Source organism: Salvelinus fontinalis, chromosome 12 (assembly GCF_029448725.1).
Source record: "Salvelinus fontinalis isolate EN_2023a chromosome 12, ASM2944872v1, whole genome shotgun sequence".
Taxonomy (NCBI): domain Eukaryota; kingdom Metazoa; phylum Chordata; class Actinopteri; order Salmoniformes; family Salmonidae; genus Salvelinus; species Salvelinus fontinalis.
In genome coordinates this window covers 58,469,969-58,494,630 of record NC_074676.1, presented here as the reverse complement: position 1 = coordinate 58,494,630, position 24,662 = coordinate 58,469,969, and the positions used below count along the sequence as shown (strand labels likewise).

General features: G+C 43.4%; 1 protein-coding gene across 1 annotated transcript in view; it reads left to right on the top strand.

The window, feature by feature from the left end:
• Window positions 1-2,791: 2,791 nt before the first annotated feature.
• LOC129867643 (bcl-2-related ovarian killer protein homolog A-like) overlaps window positions 2,792-24,662 on the top strand; it is a 56,496-nt gene continuing 34,625 nt past the window's right edge. Inside the window, exons 1-2 of the mRNA XM_055941206.1 lie at window positions 2,792-3,392; window positions 19,578-19,706. Of these exons, the coding sequence (XP_055797181.1) occupies window positions 3,170-3,392; window positions 19,578-19,706 (352 nt within the window). The 5' untranslated portion in view covers window positions 2,792-3,169. The remainder of the gene's footprint in view (window positions 3,393-19,577; window positions 19,707-24,662) is intronic.

Sequence of the window (24,662 nt, the reverse complement as noted above, 5' to 3'; positions counted from 1 at the left end):
GCTGTCAGCATTCTGCTGTCAGCATTCTGCTGTCAACATTCTGCCGTCAGCATTCTGCCGTCAACATTCTGCTGTCAACATTCTGCTGTCAGCATTCTGCTGTCAACATTCTGCTGTCAGCATTCTGCTGTCAACATTCTGCTGTCAACATTCTGCTGTCAGCATTCTGCTGTCAACATTCTGCTGTCAACATTCTGCTGTCAACATTCTGCAGTCAACATTCTGCCGTCAACATTCTGCCGTCAACATTCTGCCGTCAACATTCTGCCGTCAACATTCTGCCGTCAACATTCTGCTGTCAACATTCTGCTGTCAACATTCTGCCGTCAACATTCTGCTGTCAACATTCTGCTGTTAACATTCTGCTGTCAACATTCTGCTGTCAACATTCTGCTGTCAACATTCTGCTGTCAACATTCTGCTGTTAACATTCTGCTGTCAACATTCTGCTGTTAACATTCTGCTGTTAACATTCTGCTGTCAACATTCTGCTGTCAACATTCTGCCGTCAACATTCTGCCGTCAACATTCTGCCGTCAACATTCTGCTGTCAACATTCTGCCGTCAACATTCTGCTGTCAACATTCTGCCGTCAACATTCTGCCGTCAACATTCTGCCGTCAACATTCTGCTGTCAACATTCTGCTGTCAACATTCTGCCGTCAGCATTCTGCCGTCAGCATTCTGCCGTCAACATTCTGCTGTCAACATTCTGCTGTCAACATTCTGCTCTGTTGATCATGTTCTTAAACATATTTTTGAAGTTATTTTTCTTCTTGTTTGTCTTTTTATTCTCAGCACAACATGTGGGTAATGCCGTTGAGCAGTAGTTACTGTACACAGGTGAATAAGCTATACATACTGTATAGGACCGGTTTTGCAGACACGGAAATAAGTCTTGTCTGGGACTAAAAAAGCACTTTCAAATGGAGACTTCTGAGTATCTATGAAACCGGTCCATAGGACACATTACCCAAGATACTTCATTTTTTTTTTTTTTTTAACTGACAATATCATCATCATAAGTGAGAGACAAGAGTAAGTCCAAAATGGCACCCTATTCCCTATATAGTGCACTAAGATTGACTAGGGCCCTTTTGAAGTAGTGCACTATTTAGAGAACAGGGTGCCATTTGGGGTGGGCCCATTGTGTAATAAGGGAACTGAAATCTACAGTTGTTCCAGGATAATTTGGCTGTACTGCTGATGTAGAATAATTACAGGGCCTGTCTTGGCATGGTGAGCTAAGGCACAGTAATGAGTTTTCACTAAGAGATCATTTGAGGAACCACTGTTGATTTAGCATGGGCTTGTGTTTTAAGTTCAAATAAATATACAGCGCCAGTCAAATGTTTGAACACACCTACTCATTCCAGGGTTTGTTTATTTTTTACTATGTTCTACATTGTAGAATAATAGTGAAGACATCAATACTATGAAATAACACATATGGAATCATGTAAAACCAAAAAAAAGTGTTCAACATGCCAAGACTGTGCAAAGCTGTCATCAAGGCAAAGGGTGGTTACTTTGAAGAATGTCTAAATATATTTGATGAAAGAGTAGGTGTCAAAACTTTTGACTGGTACCACACACACACAGACACCGACACACACACACACACACACAGACACCGACACACACACACAGACACCGACACACACACACCGACACCGACACACACACACAGACACCGACACACACACACAGACACCGACACACACACACACACAGACACCGAAACACACACACCGACACACACACACAGACACCGACACACACACACAGACACCGACACACACACACAGACACCGACACACACACACACAATATATATACAGTACATATATAAATAACGACATGGTTGATGTTTTAAGGGTTGGGCCAGTGACCGAAAGGTTGCCGGATCGACTCCCCGAGCTGACAAGGTACAAATCTGTCGTTCTGCCCCTGAACAAGGCAGTTAACCCACTGTTCCCCTGGGCGTCGATTATGTCGATTACGGCACCCCTCCCCGCACCTCTCTGATTCAGAGGGGTTGGGTTAAATGCGGAAGACACATTTCAGTTGTCCCCCTTTCCCCTTTATGTACCAGATGTGTATTTGTATAGAATACACCTGATATAGAAGAGGAACTTGAATTTCACTCAATTATATTCTATTTCCTTCCATTCAAATAGCAATTCTATATCCTGTTGACTACTTCAATTGAAAAATTCAACAACTGGAATTTAGACTTTTTTTCCCAAACTTTTGACCGGTACTATATATATATTTAAATTACATTCATTCAAAAATAATCGTTCTCCACACTCTCCTGATTCAGAATATACTATTTTAATTGTCATACTGTAGTTATAGACGAGGGAACTGAATATATCCAATATAAAACTAGTTGTATACCTGCAGGAATCATATACCTACCGGCTCTCTAAAAAGTGAACAATACTTTCCTGTCGATATTTTGTCTCTAATTTCGAGCAGCTGAATGCCAAGCCTCACAGACAACCAGGAGAGTAAATTCAAATCTACTTTTATTCTACATTTTGTCTTGTAAGGTACACGATGTTGTACTCAAATGTTTCAGGCTATAAACCAATTCATTGTGTATTACAGCCTGATTTATTCCGACTTCCAATAGAAGTTTCTGTGTAGTGATAATGTAGGTCAATGTATAATCAGGGTAGGTCAAATTGGGCTCCCTGACGCAGTGGTCTAAGGCACTGCATCTCAGTCCCTGGTTCGAATCCAGGCTGTATCACATCCAGACGTGATTGGGAGTCCCATACGGCAGCGCACAATTAGCCCAGCCTTGTCCGGGGTAGGCTGTCATTGTAAATAAGAATTTGTTCGGAACTGACTTGGCTAGTTAAGTAAAGGTTAAATATATTTATATTTTTTAAATCAGCCAATAACTCAAGGAATATAAATGTGGCATTGCAAGGGAGCTGGTGTGCACCGTGACGGTGAACAAACCAATGCAATTCTACACTCGTGGGGAGACATTCAATAATCCCTCCTTTTCGAAACGCCCTCAACGCGAGGGAGGAGGTAGGGAAGTAGCTTTCTGGTGGACAGAGAGGACCATAAACGGCGATCGAGCAGGCGGATTAGAGCCAGCGCCAGGCAGGCGGGTTGTTTGTGATTAACTGCTGCTGGGGACTGGGGTATGGAGATGTTGCGTCGCTCCTCAGTATTCGCTGCAGAAGTGATGGAAGTATTTGACCGATCCCCCACAGACAAGGAGCTAGTGTCACAGGCCAAGGCGCTCTGCAGGGATTTCATCCATTCCAGGCTGAACAGGACCGGGATTGGGTGGTCGAAGCCCGAGCATCAGCTGTCGGCATCAGGTGGGACGCTTGGAGAGATCTCCTCTGTCCTCATGTGGTTAGGTAAGAACGCAGTTTGTGTATATTGGTGGGCTACTGTGCCTGTCTGAATGACAGGCTGCGTACCAATAAGGGCTGTACATCCTATTTTAGACTATGTTAGAAAGCACTTGGTAATAGATTGTCTACAATGTCCAAATATTATAAACGGAACGATAGTTTTTCAGCCAGTAATGTATGTTATAGGATGTTCATCCATAAAATTATGATTTATTTCAAGGTTTATACACATATGTCCATTCAATAGAAAATTCGGTCACAAAAACAATTGTCCAAAACCCCGTGTCTATCAAAAGTTAAGACGATTTACTGAGAATTTAGTATGTTTAGAGTGAATGGATGGCATCGCAGGCATGATCAAAAAGTGGTCTTTTCTCCGCGACAGAACGGTACTAACTTAAAACATCCACTGACAAGATATATAGTAACTAATGGATGCAGATTCGTGAGTTAAGACATGAGTGATAACATTGGCTTAAATATATATTAACAAAGCTAACAGACTGAATTTCAATATCCACTTTCCGCGAAGACAATCTGTTCTTGTTTTCATTGTGTATTTCTGAGTCTTTCCCTTTAAATCGCCATAGAAACGGCCCCACTCAAAGTACATTGATCGCCAATATTTTGGCTTCATTGCCAAGGTGCTGGATGTGAAAAAGTGAAAGCATCAATTACATTTTGATTAATCCAACTACATTTTGACAACTACGGTTTGACATTAATTTCGTAGCACCCTCTTGAAGTGAGTTTTTCCTCAAGTCCTTTCTCCGTCAGTACTCCATATTACGGAACGAATACGGTACCGCTAGTTCTCTTGCTGCAAGGATGTACATAAATTTAGCAATTTACCGTAGGGATTCTTTAAGAAGACATTTAAGAAAATCCACTAAATTGTCAACAGTGACACTCAAATTGCCTCCCGTTTGATGTAATTAAAAACAATACTTTTTCTGCTATCTTTTACATTAAAACATTTACAAAATTACATGGGGGCTAACAGGCTAATATTACATTTTGGTTGAAGGAGAAACAGAAAAAGAGACTGTATGATCTGTAATCTTAATTCTGTCTAATTCAAGGTGAGAAATGCAGCATGTCCTCATTGGAAATGTATATTTTCTAGGTACCCAAACTATGATGCAAAACTGAAACCTAGCCACTCATCTCCTAGCAACAGGAGCTAGCTACACACGTTTTTAGTTAACGTTGTGTCCAGACAACATTGACACTAAATATATTTTTGTTCTCAGCCATATCTAAACCATATTCAAAATGGAATTTAAGACGTACATGTATGAGTTACAAGAGTGTGTATGTAAACGTCTGACCCACTGGGAACGTGATGAAATAAATAAAAGCTGAAATAAATAATTCTCTTATTATTCTGACATTTCACAATTTTAAAATAAAGTGGTGATCCTAACTGACCTAAAACAGGGAATTTTTACTAGGATTAAATGTCAGGAATTGTGAAAAACTCAGTTTAAATGTATTTGGCTAAGGTGTATGTAAACTTCCGACTACAACTGTATACACATACTAATCGGGGGGGAATGGGAACCAGGTGTGCGTAATGAGACAAGACAGTCCGGGGTTGGTGGTGATGATCCAGTTCAATGACTCCTAGAAGGACGGTGACGTAGACCTCCAGAGCTGGTGAACGGAATGAGCAGCAGTACTGGGGGGGGATTCGTGACAAGCCAGCTATCTAAACTTGTAGTAATCCTGACCGAATACCAACTGGGCATGCAGGGCATGTGCCCAGAGGCTCTTGCATCGAGTCTGTTGATCTGCTAATCTTCATCGTGATACTCCAGCCCTCGGGGGCATGATTGGTGTCACACTTTTTCAAGGCACTACAGAGGGTAGGGCGAACGGCCCAGTACATCACTGGGGCCAAGCTTCCTGCCATCCAGGACCTCTATACCAGGCGGTGTCAGAGGAAGGCCCTAAAAATTGTCAAAGACTCCAGCCACCCTAGTCATAAACTGTTCTCTCTGCTACCGCACGGCAAGCGGTACCGGAGCGCCAAGTTTAGGTCTAAGAGGCTTCTTAACAGCTTCTACCCTCAAGCCAAAAAGACTCCTGAACACCTAATCAAATGGCTACCCAGACTATTTGCAAACCGACTCAAGCTTTTATAAAGCTAGCCAGCTTCAGAATAGCTTCAAAGTCAAGCTTCATCCGTACTACGACCATGGATATTGCTCGCCCGACCGCTTACAGCTAACTCCAGCAGGCTTGTAACGGCGTGTGCATGTCGCACATGTCGAATGCCAAACTCTTCATTGAAACATTGCTGAAACAAGTCAATGCCACATTTACCTTTGTGACAAAATCAAAATTAAGTAAAGTGATCTTGCAAATTCAACAGACTATGGTGTGAAATAGGCTCTTAGAAGTGTCGTCTTTATTTTATTACTTATTGTTAATGCCTTCTTTGGTGTGCTTATGGGGTGGTTAGCGCGTTGGGCCAATAACAGAAAGGTTGCTAGATAGAATCCCTGAGCTGACAAGGTAAAAAGCTGTCATTCTGCCCCTGAACAAGGCAGTTGACTCGCTGTTCCTAGGCTGTCATTGTAAATAAGAATTTGTTCTTAACTGACTTGCCTAGTTAAATAAAAAATGATCAACGCACAAACACATTTTCCCAATACTGTCTGTGGAGTTGGTTGTGTTCTGGCTATAGACATACAGTATAATCCGTGTAAGGGGTTTGAACCTATAACCCTGGCAATTTGACTATTAATCTCATGGGTTTATGGGTTCAATGGCTGCCAGTCTTAACTTGAATGGGAACTGCCATCTATGGATTATACATTGTATTCAGACCCCTTGACTTTTTCCAGAGTTTTTAATACATTACAGCCTTATTCTAAAATGTATTAAAAAATATATGTTTTCTCATCAATCTACACACATTACCTCATAATGACAAAGCAAAAACAGGTTTTTCGAAAATTTATGAAAAATACAAAACGGAAATATCACATTTACATAAGTATTCAGACCCTTTACTCAGTACTTTGTTGAAGCACCTTTGGCAGCGATTGCAGACTCGAGTCTTCTTGGGTGTGACACTGCAAGCTTGGCAAACCTGTATTTGGGGAGTTTCTCCTATTCTTCTCTAGAATGCTTGGCATTTAGGCTAAAGAGTTCAATCTTGCTTTATTCAGACCAGAGAATCTTGTTTCTCATGGTCTGAGTCCTGTAGGTGCCTTTTGGCAAACTCCAAGTGGGCTGTCATGTGTCTTTAACTGAGGAGTGGCTTCCATCTGGCCATTCTACCATAAAGGCTTGATTGGTGGAGGGCTGCTGAGATGGTTGTCCTTCTGTAAGGTTCTCCCATCTCCACAGAGGAACTCTAGAGCTCTGTCAGAGTGACCATCGAATTATTGGTCACCTCCCTGACCAAAGCCCTTCTCCTTCGATTGCTCAGTTTGGCTAGGCTGCCAGCTCTAGGAAGAGTCTTGGTGGTTCCAAACTTCTTCCACTTAAGAATGATGGAGGCCACTATGTTCTTGGGGACCTTCAATGCTGCAGACATGTTTTGATACACTTCCCCAGATCTGTGCCTTGACATAATCCTGTCTCGGAGCTCTACGGACAATTCCTTCGACCTCATGGCTTGGTTTTTGCTCTGACATGCACTGTCAACTGTGGGACCTTATATAGACAGGTGTGTGCCTTTCCAAATCATGTCCATTCAACTGAATTCACCACAGGTGGACTACAATCAAGTTGTGGAAACATCTCAAGATTGATCAATGGAAACAGGATGCACCTGAGTTCAATTTCGAGTCTCATAGCAAAGGGTCTGAATACTTATGTAAATAAGGTTCGTCATTAGGGGGTATTGTGTGTAGATTGATGAGGGAAAACATTTTTTAATCAATTTTAGAATAAGGCTGTAACGTAACAAAATTTGGAAAAAGTCAAGGGGTCTGAATACTTTCCCAATGCACTGTATGTCTATGGTTGGATGCGGCTGTCAGTTTGCCTTTACACACATTTCAAAAAACAATCACGCGACAAACCAAATGCTGTCCTTACTAAATGTTTAATGTGATAGGTATTCTAACATAACTTTTTTTTACACACACACAAAAAACGCTGATTAATAACATATTTAATCAGTAATCTTCCACAATTGAAGGGGAAGATGACACAGTCTTTGCGAGACAGATTGAATCTGATTTCATTGGTCCTCAACTCGCAGCTCAGTCACTTCATTCAGGATGAACAGAGTTAGCCCTGGGTTAGCCTATCCTGGACCAGGTTAGTTCTGAATGCAGGATAAACAGAGTTAGCCCTGAGTTAGCCTGCCCTGGACCAGGTTAGTTCTGAATGCAGGATGAACAGAGTTAGCCCTGAGTTAGCCTGCCCTGGAGCAGGTTAGTTCTGAATGCAGGATGAACAGAGTTAGCCCTGAGTTAGCCTGCCCTGGACCAGGTTAGTTCTGAATGCAGGATGAACAGAGTTAGCCCTGAGTTAGCCTGCCCTGGACCAGGTTAGTTCTGAATGCAGGATGAACAGAGTTAGCCCTGAGTTAGCCTGCCCTGGACCAGGTTAGTTCTGAATGCAGGATGAACAGAGTTAGCCCTGAGTTAGCCTGCCCTGGAGCAGGTTAGTTTTGAAGGATTCATTGCCATAAAAGGTGAGCCACTTTCATGTTACCGGTTATCCCGAGTTGACCAAAGTTACCTCGCTAACTCATTATACCTGATTGGTAGTCTAGGGCTCAGGACAAAGCCCTCTCTCTCGCCGTACTCTCTGGTCCCACCGCTGTGCTCCCAGTTCACACCCAACAAGCTGATCACTGTGTCTGCATCCATCCACACAACCAGAGACATAACTGTAAATCAACCATACACTAACACTATATACGAGCAATTAACAGACCAATCAGTAATGAGGAATTGTAGATATGTTCATCATAATGAGACAGTGAGTTGTACTGTAGCGTGAGGTCATTTTTTTAAGGCAAGTCAGTTAAGAACAAATATCTTATTTTACTATTTTCGACATCAAATCCATGAAGTAATGGATTTTAACACCAAAAAAAAGTGTTAAACAAATAAAAATATTTTATTTTATATCCATATTATGGCAAGAACAGCTCAAATAAGCAAAGAGAAATGACAGTCCATCATTTAAGACAAAAACCATCAAGCGCTATGATGAAACTGGCTCTCATGAAGACCGCCACAGGAAAGGAAGACCCAGAGTTATAAGCGTTAACTCCACCTCAGATTGCAGCTGTCACGCCCTGGCCTTAGTATTCTGTGTTTTCTTTATTATTTTAGTTAGGTCAGGGTGTGACATGGGGAATGTTTGTGTTTTGTCGGTTTTGGGTGATTATATGGTAAAGGGGGTGTTGGGTGTAGTGTATGGGTTTGTGTTGAGTGCATGTGTCTAGCTGTGTCTATGTTGGTTTAGTTTTCTAGGAGAGTCTATGGTTGCCTGAATGAGTTCCCAATTAGAGACAGCTGATTTCTGTTGTCTCTGATTGGGAGCCATATTTAGGGTAGCCATAGGCTTTCATTTGATGTGGGTAATTGTCTATGTTATACGTTTGTAACCTGTGTGTGCACTTCGTTATTAGCTTCACGATCGTTTTCTTGTTTTGTTTAGTGTGTAAGTGTTTTTGTTTCGTTTTACCTTCGTATTCATTAAAAGGAATATGGCTTATTTTCCTACTGCTGCGTTTTGGTCCGTCAATCCTCCACACGACCGTGACAGCAGCCCAAATAAATGCTTCATATTTCAAGTTACAGACATCTCAACATCAACTTTTCAGAGGAGACGGCGTGAATCAGGCCTTCATGTTTGAATTTCTACAAAAAAAACACTACTAAAGGACACCAATTAGAAGAAGAGACTTGCGTGGGCCAAGAAACACAAGCAATGGACATTAAACTGGTGGAAATCTGTCCTTTGGTCTGATGAGCCCAAATTTGAAATCTTTGGTTCCAACCGCCGTGTCTTTGTGAGATGCAGAGTAGGTTAACAGATTATCTCCGCATGTGTGGTTCCTACCGTGAAGTAGAGAAGGAGGTGTGATGGTGCTTTGCTGTTGACACTGTCTGTGATTTATTTAGAATTCAAGGCACACTAGCATGGCTACCACAGCATTCTGCAGCGATACGCCATCCAATCTGGTTTACGCTTAGTGGAATTATAATTTGTTTTTCAACAGGACAATGACCCAACACACCTCCAGGCTGTGTAAGGGATATTTGACCAAGAAGGAGAGTGATGGAATGCTGCATCAGATGACCTGGCCTCCCTCAACCCATATGAGATGGTTTGGGATGAGTTAGACCGCAGAGTGAAGGAAAAGCAGCCAACAAGTGCTCAGCATATCTGGGAACTCCTTTAAGACTGTTGGAAAGCATTCCTGATGAAGCTGGTTGAGAATGCCAAGAGTGTGCAAAGCTGTCATCAAGACAAAGGGTGGCTACTCTGAAGAATCTAAAATGTAAAATATATTTTGATCTGTTTAACACTTTTTTGGTCACTACATGATTCCATATGTGTTATTTCATAGTTTTGATGTCTTCACTATTATTCTGCAATGTAGAAAACAGTAAACAATTATGAAAAACCCTTGAATGAGTAGGTGAGTCCAAACTGTTGACTGGTACTGTAAGTCTATACTGTAAATGTTAGTACAATCATCTCAGTTTTCATTTGAAGTGTCTTCATATCCTAGCAAAGAAATGGGCAGCTTTGTATTTTGTAGTGACTGTCACATTCATTCTGAAGTTATGGGCAGTCACAGAAAGACAGATAAACATCTTGATTTTGTGTTTAGCAGAGATCTTCTGTGTGAAAAAAAAAATCTTTAGGAAATACTTAGCTGTTCTACAAGTGGTCTGAGATAGTCGTTCAAGAACAAGCATTTTCAAGACCAACTTCAGTAGCAATGGTTTTGGGGAAACAGCTCAGAGAGTTAACGATGAACGTAGCATTTAGATGGGTTTTGGTAAACCGGGCCTAGCTAGCTAACTTGGCTAGCTAGTTAGTGGTGTGTGGCCTAATGTTAGCTAGCTAGATAGTTAGCTAATTTGCTAGCTAACGTGTCCGCTAATATCAGTGATTACTTCACTGCCCAGCAACCAACCTTAAATAATTCTATACCTCAATTTCTTACCTTACCTAGCTATTTCAGTTTGGATATTCAACACTGGTACAATATTCCAATCTCTGATGACGATGTCCTTGAAGTTACTTCTTCTTCTTGTGGCTTTCCAGGCAGACTAGGCACTTAGTTGCATATTGCTGCTTTTTGCAGGTCGGAGTGCGGATTGCACATTTTGGTTTAAAAAATAATCATAAATTGCACCACCTTCAATTTTTAATTACACCACAATTTATCCCTGCACGTATACACACTTTATCCCAAAAACCAACACCCGATCCCACTACTTTGGCCCTAAACGATCCTACACCAGGCTGTCGGCCTGGGAAGATGGGATCCCTTTTCTCAAGACTTCCTGTAAACCTTCTGCACTGAAATCTCTCACCTCCAACACATTTCCCTGCACCTGTATCCCTCAACTGTGGAGCGACATTCTGACCCAGCTGCAGTTCATTCACTGCCATATTTTCCTCAGCTCCACATGTTCCTTCAACTATTTACCGCACATCTCTGTAGGACATCTCGGGATCCTTGCAACTTCAAATTCCTTGACCCTAGTAGGGCGCTCCAGGAGTTCTGTGATTTCCACCACAATCGCTACACCGCGCATCATCAGATTCTTCAACTACATGTTGATTCCGTTGACACACACTTGAGACATGGCTTTTTGCAAAAAAAAATTAGCACTGTAACGGTGTATTTTACGAAGACTCTTACGTATCCAATCTTTACAGATACTCTTCATCAAACATCAGTAAAAAACCGACTGGCTTTCTTCCTTCTGTCCATCCACTACATGGTACGGGAAACGTGCTCCCACCACGTCTTATTCTTAAGACTTGAAACCTCAATGTCCAGCGTTGACCTCAATGTCCTGATATCACACCTTTTTAATTGGTGCCCTGCTCCGAAAAATTTATGCTCTCCACTTCAGATGTCACCAATTTATGGAGCAACAAAGCTTTGTCCTTGTGCTCTTCCGAGGCGCGTAAAATCAGAACAAAACCACTCCTGGTAACTCTGACCGACTCTACCTTTCCTAATGCATCCTCTATATCTTTTGACCTCAAATGGATCTCCCCAAGTATACATCATTATTAACAAATCGCACTCCAACAAGAAACCACAGATCACCTACAACGTGCGTTATTTTTGCTCTATTTTTCATTGTCACGGTCTTCCACTCACTCTCGACCCAGCTTGCTCAACGCACCGTCAGAATCAACCAGCACTTCTACTTCCATCATGATTCCGTCAATCTGTTACCTCTCCAAACTTCTCTCCATATCCTCCATCGCCTCATCCTCGCTACCCGCCGGCATTCCGCTTTCAAAATAGCGGTTTGAACCAGTCCAACAGCTTGTTAAACAGGGCTCTTGACAAACCAGCCATCCTATTAGTAACGGTATGCTATTCAGTTGCATATGCAAAACCTCTCCCGGTCTTCTTCTTGATAAGGAATTACGGCGGCCACAAACAAACATTAGAGGTGCATGCCTTCAACCACTGTACTGGTGTGTGGTCAATCACAGTTTACAGACTAAATGAATAAAGAAACCAACATTACGAAAAAAACGAAACCCTCCTACCTAATCCTACCTAATCCTGTACTACTAAGGTTAAAAAGAGTCCTTCCAACAAACCCTCCCCGATAACCAAAATCCCTTATCAGCAACCATCACTCCTGTGTTCCAATGGCATGTTGTGTTAGCTAATCCTAGTTCATCAGTTTAAAAGGCTAATTGATCATTAGAAAACCCTTTTGCAATTATGTTAGCACAGCTGAAAACTTGTGTTCTGATTAAAGAAGCAATAAAACTGGCCTTCTTTAGACTAGTTGAGTATCTGGAGCATCAGCATTAGTGGGTTCGATTACAGGCTCAAAATGGCCAGAAACAAAGAACTTTCTTCTGAAACTCATCAGTCTATTCTTGTTCTGAGAAATGAAGGCTATTCCATGCGAGAAATTGCCAAGAAACTGAAGATCTCGTACAACACTGTGTACTACTCCCTTCACAGAACAGCGCAAACTGGCTCTTTTATTACTTGTCATGTTGTGCGTTTTTTTTGTGGATCCCAGGAAGAGTAGCTGCTTCTTCTGCAAGACCGAATAAACAAATAAACAGCTCAATGGCAATGTCGCCCGACACGGTATTCAGAAAATCCATTCTGGGGGGGAAGTTACGTACTGTTGTTTATTCCTTTTATGAAAATATATGCACCATTAAATCATTAGACAGTATAAACAGGTCATTTAATTGTAAGACCTTTTTACAGATGATCTAGTGTCTGTAGCTTAAACTGTTAAAGAGCTGTACCATTTTAAAACCCAAAAAATAGCCTGCCATTGACAGCCATGTTGTCAGAGCTTCTATGAGGGTGGAGGAGTCAGGCGCAGAGAGCAGGTTAGTTCAGAACGTGGATCTTTATTTCCTGACGACAGTGAAAACGGTCAGGCCCAACGCACAGGCGCATGAAAAATACCAGTCCAAACAGACAGGACTAAACTGTCCGGAAAAATAGCATCCACCTAAATACCAACACCAACGAACAGAAAAACAAGCCCGCCCTAAAGCCGGCGGGCCTACTGCCCTTAAATAGCCTACCCACAAAACTAAACTCAAAACAGGTGCACCCAATCAGCCCAAACTAACAGAAACAAAAAGAAGGGAATCGATGGCAGCTAGTAGGCCGGTGACGATGACCGCAGAGCGCCGCCCGAACAGGGAGAGGCACCATCTTCGGCGGGATTCGTGACACATGTTGTTTAATGCAATTCCAAATAGGTATAATGAACAGTAATAATTTTTGGTGGCAGGACTTGTGTTATTATCCGATCTTCCGGGAAAAAACACTGGAAATCAATACAAAAAAAATATGTTTAAGTGAAATATTAGCTTTTGTCTGAAGCCAAAAAATAGCTTCTCTCAAACAGCCTTATACATACTCTTAGAAAAAGTTTAGCCCATTAATGTACATGGTAAAGTAAACATATTGTTTTCAATGTAAGACATAATCCCATTCCACTCTTTACATGAAAAAACAAGTTTACATTACCAAGTACATTAAGTAGTAGATCAATACAGGTACAGGACTGTAGTAGATCAATACAGGTACAGGACTGTAGTAGATCAATACAGGTACAGGACTGTAGCAGATCAATACAGGTACAGGACTGTAGCAGATCAATACAGGTACAGGACTGTAGTAGATCAATACAGGTACAGGACTGTAGTAGATCAATACAGGTACAGGACTGTAGCAGCAGTAGATCAATACAGGTACAGGACTGTAGCAGATCAATACAGGTACAGGACTGTAGTAGATCAATACAGGTACAGGACTGTAGCAGATCAATACAGGTACAGGACTGTAGCAGATCAATACAGGTACAGGACTGTAGTAGATCAATACAGGTACAGGACTGTAGCAGATCAATACAGGTACAGGACTGTAGTAGATCAATACAGGTACAGGACTGTAGTAGCAGTAGATCAATACAGGTACAGGACTGTAGCAGATCAATACAGGTACAGGACTGTAGCAGCAGTAGATCAATACAGGTACAGGACTGTAGCAGATCAATACAGGTACAGGACTGTAGTAGATCAATACAGGTACAGGACTGTAGCAGCAGTAGATCAATACAGGTACAGGACTGTAGCAGATCAATACAGGTACAGGACTGTAGTAGATCAATACAGGTACAGGACTGTAGCAGCAGTAGATCAATACAGGTACAGGACTGTAGTAGATCAATACAGGTACAGGACTGTAGTAGATCAATACAGGTACAGGACTGTAGTAGATCAATACAGGTACAGGACTGTAGTAGCAGTAGATCAATACAGGTACAGGACTGTAGTAGATCAATACAGGTACAGGACTGTAGTAGCAGTAGATCAATACAGGTACAGGACTGTAGTAGCAGTAGATCAATACAGGTACAGGACTGTAGTAGATCAATACAGGTACAGGACTTTAGCAGATCAATACAGGTACAGGACTGCAGCAGATCAATACAGGTACAGGACTGTAGTAGATCAATACAGATACAGGACTCTAGCAGATCAATACAGGTACAGGACTGTAGTAGATCAATACAGGTACAGGACTTTAGCAGATCAATACAGGTACAGGACTGTAGTAGATCAATACAGGTACAGGACTGTAGCAGATCAATACAGGTACAGGACTGTAGCAGATCAATACAGGTACAGGACTGTAGTAGATCAATACAGGTACAGGACTGTAGCAGATCAATACAGGTACAGGACTGTAGTAGATCAATACAGGTACAGGACTGTAGTAGCAGTAGATCAATACAGGTACAGGACTGTAGCAGATCAATACAGGTACAGGACTGTAGTAGATCAATACAGGTACAGGACTGTAGTAGATCAATACAGGTACAGGACTGTAGCAGATCAATACAGGTACAGGACTGTAGTAGATCAATACAGGTACAGGACTGTAGCAGCAGTAGATCAATACAGGTACAGGACTGTAGCAGATCAATACAGGTACAGGACTGTAGTAGATCAATACAGGTACAGGACTGTAGCAGATCAATACAGGTACAGGACTGTAGCAGATCAATACAGGTACAGGACTGTAGTAGATCAATACAGGTACAGTACTGTAGTAGATCAATACAGGTACAGGACTGTAGCAGCAGTAGATCAATACAGGTACAGGACTGTAGTAGATCAATACAGGTACAGTACTGTAGCAGATCAATACAGGTACAGGACTGTAGCAGCAGTAGATCAATACAGGTACAGGACTGTAGCAGATCAATACAGGTACAGGACTGTAGTAGATCAATACAGGTACAGGACTGTAGCAGCAGTAGATCAATACAGGTACAGGACTGTAGCAGATCAATACAGGTACAGGTACAGGACTGTAGTAGATCAATACAGGTACAGGACTGTAGCAGCAGTAGATCAATACAGGTACAGGACTGTAGTAGATCAATACAGGTACAGGACTGTAGTAGATCAATACAGGTACAGGACTGTAGTAGATCAATACAGGTACAGGACTGTAGTAGCAGTAGATCAATACAGGTACAGGACTGTAGTAGATCAATACAGGTACAGGACTGTAGTAGCAGTAGATCAATACAGTTACAGGACTGTAGTAGATCAATACAGGTACAGGACTGTAGTAGCAGTAGATCAATACAGGTACAGGACTGTAGCAGATCAATACAGGTACAGGACTGTAGTAGCAGTAGATCAATACAGTTACAGGACTGTAGTAGATCAATACAGGTACAGGACTGTAGTAGCAGTAGATCAATACAGTTACAGGACTGTAGTAGATCAATACAGGTACAGGACTGTAGTAGATCAATACAGGTACAGTACTGTAGTAGATCAATACAGGTACAGGACTGTAGTAGAGCAATACAGGTACAGTACTGTAGTAGCAGATCAATACAGGTACAGGACTGTAGTAGCAGTGACGCTGCTGATGCTGAAACCCCTTGTTAGTAAATAGGTCAAATTAGCTTTAGATTTTTCTGTCTTTTCCCGGCTTCATAAAAAAAAAGTGAATATTTCACTTTAAACATAGTTGTTTGTATTAATTGTCTCTGTTTACAGATCGGGCTATTTTCCAGGTTTTCTACAGGCTAGTAGCCAAGCCTACGTGGTCAGATTAACTTGGTGTTGAAATTTGGCTCTCTGTTCAGACTCTAACTAATGGCGTGCGTTTGTGGAGGTTACCTAGGCTACCCGGTGTTGGATTGTACAACACCTACCCTCTGTAGCCTAATACCCCCCCCCCCCCTACTCCTCTGTATTATTTGTCTCCCCCCTTTGATGAAGAGAAGTGTACACTCTTCTGAAAGATATAGACACGGTACTGAATCCCTGTCTGAAGCCCACACACAGTAGCCTACATCACGTGATCATCTAGACCACAGGTGTCAAACTCATTCCACGGGGGGGCCGAGTGTCTGCGGGTTTTCGCTCCTCCCTTATACTTGATTGATGAATTAACATCACTAATTAGTTAGGAACTCCCCACACCTGGTTGTCTAGGGCTTTATTGAAAGGAAAAACCAAAAACCTGCAGACACTAGGCCCTCCGTGGAATGAGTTTGACACCCCTGATCTAGACCGATGTTACTTAGCAGCAGGAACTACCTCTAAATAAATACCTTCTTACCATGGAGCAGATATTATAATCATGTCTGAGGCTGTGTCCTTAATGGCACCCTCTTCCCAATTTTGTGCACTACTTTTAACCAGAGCCCTATGGCATCCTATTCCCAATTTTGTGCACTACTTTTAACCAGAGCCCTATGGCATCCTATTCCCAATTTAGTGCACTACTTTTGACCAGAGCCCTATGGCACCCTATTCCCAATTTAGTGCACTACATTTGACCAGAGCCCTATGGCATCCTATTCCCAATTTCTTGCACTACATTTGACCAGAGCCCTAATGGCATCCTATTCCCTATTTCTTGCACTACATTTGACCAGAGCCCTATGGTATCCTATTCCCTATTTAGTGCACTACATTTGACCAGAGCCCTAATGGCATCCTATTCCCTATTTACTGCACTACATTTGACCAGAGCCCCTGGATCAGGTGCACCTAACCTGCTGCAGCTAATAGCAGAAATGATACCAGTGTAAAGGAAGATAACTTACTGAAAGATTTGGTGCCTGAACTCGTACCTAGTGAACAGAGAAGTCACTAGCGTGGTTCGAGATCTGTTTTGTACCGTCTTGTCAACTTCATACGGTTGACGAATTACCACAGGTCTATACAAAGATATCATGTTAAAATAGTGCTCCTCTTACAGCAGAAACACACCTCACACCAGACTAGGAAACCAAACCACCTCACACCAGACTAGGAAACCGAACCACCTCGGACCAGACTAGGAAACCAAACCACCTCGGACCAGACTAGGAAACCAAACCACCTCGAACCAGACTAGGAAACCAAACACACCTCAGACCAGACTAGGAAACCAAACCACCTCGGACCAGACTAGGAAACCAAACCACCTCGGACCAGACTAGGAAACCAAACCACCTCGGACCAGACTAGGAAACCAAACCACCTCGAACCAGACTAGGAAACCAAACACACCTCAGACCAGACTAGGAAACCAAACCACCTCGGACCAGACTAGGAAACCAAACCACCTCGGACCAGACTAGGAAACCAAACCACCTCAGACCAGACTAGGAAACCAAACCACCTCGGACCAGACTAGGAAACCAAACCACCTCACACCAGACTAGGAAACCAAACCACCTCACACCAGACTAGGAAACCAAACCACCTCACACCAGACTAGGAAACCAAACCACCTCACACCAGACTAGGAAACCAAACCACCTCGGACCAGACTAGGAAACCAAACCACCTCACACCAGACTAGGAAACCAAACCACCTCGGACCAGACTAGGAAACCAAACCACCTCGGACCAGACTAGGAAACCAAACACACCTCGGACCAGACTAGGAAACCAAACCACCTCGGACCAGACTAGGAAACCAAACCACCTCAGACCAGACTAGGAAACCAAACCACCTCAGACCAGACTAGGAAACCAAACCACCTCGGACCAGACTAGGAAACCAAACCACCTCAGACCAGACTAGGAAACCAAACCACCTCAGACCAGACTAGGAAACCAAACCACCTCGGACCAGACTAGGAAACCAAACCACCTCGGACCAGACTAGGAAACCAAACACACCTCGGACCAGACTAGGAAACCAAACCACCTCGGACCAGACTAGGAAACCAAACCACCTCAGACCAGACTAGGAAACCAAACCACCTCAGACCAGACTAGGAAACCAAACCACCTCGGACCAGACTAGGAAACCAAACCACCTCAGACCAGACTAGGAAACCAAACCACCTCAGACCAGACTAGGAAACCAAACCACCTCGGACCAGACTAGGAAACCAAACCACCTCACACCAGACTAGGAAACCAAACCACCTTGGACCAGACTAGGAAACCAAACCACATCACTGGGTCACTACTAGAGGTCTTCACGGGTATCAAAAAAGTTGGACCCGTTCTGAAAATGACTTGGGGCTTTCCCACCCGGACCTGATACGCATAAAAACTTCTTCTTTTTTAAAAATATAGACCCATTCCCGAATGGACCCGAGGACAATTTAACCCGTTCCGTATAGACTTGGTCTAATCCAGACCCGGTCTGATCCGATTGTGTACTTTATTAGCCAGAGATTCTGATGCTGGAGAGGAGGGAGAGAGAGGCTAAAGGGACCAAGCCGACTTGGGCTATAGTAGACTAGTAGCTGTCATAGCTAGGATATTTATCATCAAATATGATTACGTAGTACCTATCTTGACTGGAGAATATGTGCTTTCTCATCCTGCAGTTACGCACAACAACAACTCCATTCAGAATATAAAGAAGCAGACTACCTGTTGGCTGTTGGTCATTATAGCCTATCCTTCTCCTTGAACTTTTAATTCCATCTTCCATTGATTAGATATCTCCTAACTGTTGCCCCACACTGAGGCTCTATGACTGTAACCTGGTGCCCCTTTGATGATTTATGATTGGCCAAGAACAACCACAAGACACACACGCCACGCTCCACTCTCGTGAAAAGCAAGAGCAGCAGAATAATTCTAACATTTCTCTCTCTCTCTACTACAACAGTCACGTTAGGATCTGTACCGGTCCTTCCGGACAAGTCAGTTAAAATTACACATACCCCGTAACCTGTGACAATCCTTTCCGATCTGACCCAGACCTGTGACATTATTTAGAATTCTGGATCCGGACCTGCTTGGGTCTCGGTTATTCAGGTACAGATGGATCCGTGAAGACCTCTACTCAGAACCTGTTCTGTTGTTCCCTAGGTGATGAGTTGGAGTAGCTGATTGGCTCAGTACCTGTTCTGTTGTTCCCTAGGTGATGAGTTGGAGTACCTGATTGGCTCAGTACCTGTTATGTTGTTCCCTAGGTGATGAGTTGGAGTACCTGATTGGCTCACTACCTGTTCTGTTCCCTAGGTGATGAGTTGGAGTACCTGCGGCCCAACATCTACCGTAACGTAGCTCGTCAGCTGAACATCACCGTTGCGTCTGAGAGCGTGGTGTCTGATGCCTTCCTGGCTGTGGCTGCGGAGATCTTCTCCACCGGTAGGTCAATAACTATTCACTACCACACCAGTACAACTATCCCTCTCTGACAACACGTTTGGGGCAAACAAACAATCGGCCATTTTATATGACCTGTGTTGACTCGGATGTGATTTTTATGGTGGATTCATAACCAGGCCAGCTCAACTTGATTTGGCTCGGCTCGGTTCGGCGTAGGACTGTGACATATATTTTAACGTATGGACGACACTACTCTGATTTATAATGTATCTGGGATGTAACATGATGCCAGTGGACGACACTACTCTGATTTATAATGTATCTGGGATGTGACATGATGCCAGTGGACGACACTACTCTGATTTATAATGTATCTGGGATGTGACATGATGCCAGTGGACGACACTACTCTGATTTATAATGTATCTGGGTTGTAACATGATGCCAGTGGACGACACTACTCTGATTTATAATGTATCTGGGATGTAACATGATGCCAGTGGACGACACTACTCTGATTTATAATGTATCTGGGATGTAACATGATGCCAGTGGACGACACTACTCTGATTTATAATGTATCTGAGATGTAACATGATGCCAGTGGACGACACTACTCTGATTTATAATGTATCTGGGATGTAACATGATGCCAGTGGACGACACTACTCTGATTTATAATGTATCTGGGATGTAACATGATGCCAGTGGACGACACTACTCTGATTTATAATGTATCTGGGTTGTAACATGATGCCAGTGGACGACACTACTCTGATTTATAATGTATCTGGGATGTGACATGATGCCAGTGGACGACACTACTCTGATTTATAATGTATCTGGGATGTAACATGATGCCAGTGGACGACACTACTCTGATTTATAATGTATCTGGGATGTAACATGATGCCAGTGGACGACACTACTCTGATTTATAATGTATCTGGGATGTAACATGATGCCAGTGGACGACACTACTCTGATTTATAATGTATCTGGGATGTGACATGATGCCAGTGGACGACACTACTCTGATTTATAATGTATCTGGGATGTAACATGATGCCAGTGGACGACACTACTCTGATTTATAATGTATCTGGGATGTGACATGATGCCAGTGGACGACACTACTCTGATTTATAATGTATCTGGGATGTGACATGATGCCAGTGGACGACACTACTCTGATTTATAATGTATCTGGGATGTAACATGATGCCAGTGGACGACACTACTCTGATTTGTAATGTATCTGGGATGTAACATGATGCCATTGGCAATGTCGGTACAGAGTTCTTGTATTGTGGCAAATATTAGCACGAATATTCATGGGAAAGAGAAGTAATGAAGCACAGAGGATGTTGGGGGCCTTTTAGAAATGAAGGAACTAGTGGATTTTTAATTTTATTTTTATTTCACCTCTATTTAACCAGGTAGGCTAATTGAGAACAAGTTCTCATTTGCAACTGCGACCAAGATAAAGCAAAGCAGTGTGACACAAACAACAACACAGAGTTACACATGGAGTAAACAATAAACAAGTCAATAACATGGTAGAGAAAAAAAAGAGAATCTATATACAATGTGTGCAAAAGGCATGAGGAGGTAGGCAATAAATAGGCCATAGGAGCGAATAATTACAATTTAGCAGATTAACACTGGAGTGATAAATCATCAGATGATCATATGCAAGTAGAGATACTGGTGTGGATTCATTATCAAACAAACACAAGGAAGATATTTAATCTTCGGGAGTACTATCGCTTGACTCACTTCAAGGAAGACCAGCTTTCAGTGTGATGTGTTATATTATTTTACCACTCTTTAAAATGATTTACTGACAGGGGCTAAAGCATAGTTCTGTGGGAGAAGGGAGGAATAGACCACTTCTGATATGTCTGTACACATTCAGTCTTTTTCTGTCTTTAGGTTTAGATTTAAAGTTCACAGAGCTTCAGGGGATTTTACAACGGAAACACACTCTGAGCAACCTGGAGCCTGTAGAGGACAGATTGAGACCTAGCCATGAGCCTGTAGAGGAGAGATTGAGACTCAGCCATGAGCCTGTAGAGGAGAGATTGAGACTCAGCCATGAGCCTGTAGAGGAGAGATTGAGACTCAGCCATGAGCCTATAGTGGGCAGATTGAGACTCAGCCATGAGCCTGTAGTGGGCAGATTGAGACTCAGCCATGAGCCTGTAGAGGAGAGATTGAGACTCAGCCATGAGCCTATAGTGGGCAGCTTGAGACTCAGCCATGAGCCTGTAGTGGGCAGATTGAGACTCAGCCATGAGCCTGTAGAGGAGAGATTGAGACTCAGCCATGAGCCTGTAGAGGAGAGATTGAGACTCAGCCATGAGCCTGTAGAGGAGAGATTGAGACTCAGCCATGAGCCTGTAGAGGAGAGATTGAGACTCAGCCATGAGCCTGTAGAGAAGAGATTGAGACTCGGCCATGAGCCTGTAGAGGAGAGATTGAGACTCAGCCATGAGCCTGTAGAGGAGAGATTGAGACTCAGGCATGAGCCTGTAGAGAATAGATTGAGACTCAGCCATGAGCATGTAGAGAAGAGATTGAGACTCAGCCATGAGCCTGTAGAGGAGAGATTGAGACTCAGCCATGAGCCTGTAGAGAAGAGATTGAGACTCAGCCATGAGCCTGTAGAGGAGAGATTGAGACTCAGCCATGAGCCTGTAGAGGAGAGATTGAGACTCAGGCATGAGCCTGTAGAGAATAGATTGAGACTCAGCCATGAGCATGTAGAGAAGAGATTGAGACTCAGCCATGAGCCTGTAGAGGAGAGATTGAGACTCAGCCATGAGCCTGTAGAGAAGAGATTGAGACTCAGCCATGAGCCTGTAGAGAAGAGATTGAGACTCAGCCATGAGCCTGTAGAGAAGAGATTGAGGCTCAGCCATGAGCCTGTAGAGAAGAGATTGAGACTCAGCCATGAGCCTGTAGAGGAGAGATTGAGACTCAGCCATGAGCCTGTAGAGGAGAGATTGAGACTCAGCCATGAGCCTGTAGAGGAGAGATTGAGACTCATCCATGAGCCTGTAGAGAAGAGATTGAGACTCAGCCATGAGCCTGTAGAGGAGAGATTGAGACTCAGCCATGAGCCTGTAGAGGAGAGATTGAGACTCAGCCATGAGCCTGTAGAGGACAGATTGAGACTCAGCCATGAGCCTGTAGAGGAGAGATTGAGACTCAGCCATGAGCCTGTAGAGGACAGATTGAGACTCAGCCATGAGCCTGTAGAGAAGAGATTGAGACTCAGCCATGAGCCTGTAGAGGAGAGATTGAGACTCAGCCATGAGCCTGTAGAGGACAGATTGAGACTCAGTCATGAGCCTGTAGAGGACAGATTGAGACTCAGCCATGAGCCTGTAGAGGAGAGATTGCGACTCAGTCATGAGCCTGTAGAGAAGAGATTGAAGCTCAGCCATGAGCCTGTAGAGAAGAGATTGAGACTCAGCCATGAGCCTGTAGAGAAGAGATTGAGACTCAGCCATGAGCCTGTAGAGAAGAGATTGAGACTCAGCCATGAGCCTGTAGAGAAGAGATTGAGACTCAGCCATGAGCCTGTAGAGGACAGATTGAGACTCAGTCATGAGCCTGTAGAGGACAGATTGAGACTCAGCCATGAGCCTGTAGAGGAGAGATTGAGACTCAGTCATGAGCCTGTAGAGAAGAGATTGAGGCTCAGCCATGAGCCTGTAGAGAAGAGATTGAGACTCAGCCATGAGCCTGTAGAGAAGAGATTGAGACTCAGCCATGAGCCTGTAGAGAAGAGATTGAGACTCAGCCATGAGCCTGTAGAGAAGAGATTGAGACTCAGCCATGAGCCTGTAGAGGACAGATTGAGACTCAGTCATGAGCCTGTAGAGAAGAGATTGAGACTCAGCCATGAGCCTGTAGAGAAGAGATTGAGACTCAGCCATGAGCCTGTAGAGGAGAGATTGAGACTCATCCATGAGCCTGTAGAGGAGAGATTGAGACTCAGCCATGAGCCTGTAGAGGACAGATTGAGACTCAGCCATGATCCTGTAGAGGAGAGATTGAGACTCAGCCATGAGCCTGTAGAGAAGAGATTGAGACTCAGCCATGAGCCTGTAGAGGACAGATTGAGACTCAGCCATAAGCCTGTAGAGAAGAGATTGAGACTCATCCATGAGCCTGTATAGAAGAGATTGAGACACAGCCATGAGCCTGTAGAGGAGAGATTGAGACTCAGCCATGAGCCTGTAGTGGACAGATTGAGACTCAGCCATGAGCCTGTAGAGGAGAGATTGAGACTCAGCCATGAGCCTGTAGAGGAGAGATTGAGACTCAGCCATGAGCCTGTAGAGGAGAGATTGAGACTTAGTCATGAGCCTGTAGAGGAGAGATTGAGACTCAGCCATGAGCCTGTAGAGGAGATATTGAGACTCAGCCATGAGCCTGTAGAGGAGAGATTGAGACTCAGCCTTGAGCCTGTAGAGGAGAGATTGAGACTCAGCCATGAGCCTGTAGAGGACAGATTGAGACTCAGCCATGAGCCTGTAGAGGAGAGATTGAGACTCAGCCATGAGCCTGTAGAGAAGAGATTGAGACTCAGCCATGAGCCTGTAGAGGAGAGATTGAGACTCAGCCATGAGCCTGTAGAGGACAGATTGAGACTCAGTCATGAGCCTGTAGAGGACAGATTGAGACTCAGCCATGAGCCTGTAAAGGAGAGATTGAGACTCAGTCATGAGCCTGTAGAGAAGAGATTGAAGCTCAGCCATGAGCCTGTAGAGAAGAGATTGAGACTCAGCCATGAGCCTGTAGAGAAGAGATTGAGACTCAGCCATGAGCCTGTAGAGGACAGATTGAGACTCAGTCATGAGCCTGTAGAGGACAGATTGAGACTCAGCCATGAGCCTGTAGAGGAGAGATTGAGACTCAGTCATGAGCCTGTAGAGAAGAGATTGAGACACAGCCATGAGCCTGTAGAGGAGAGATTGAGAC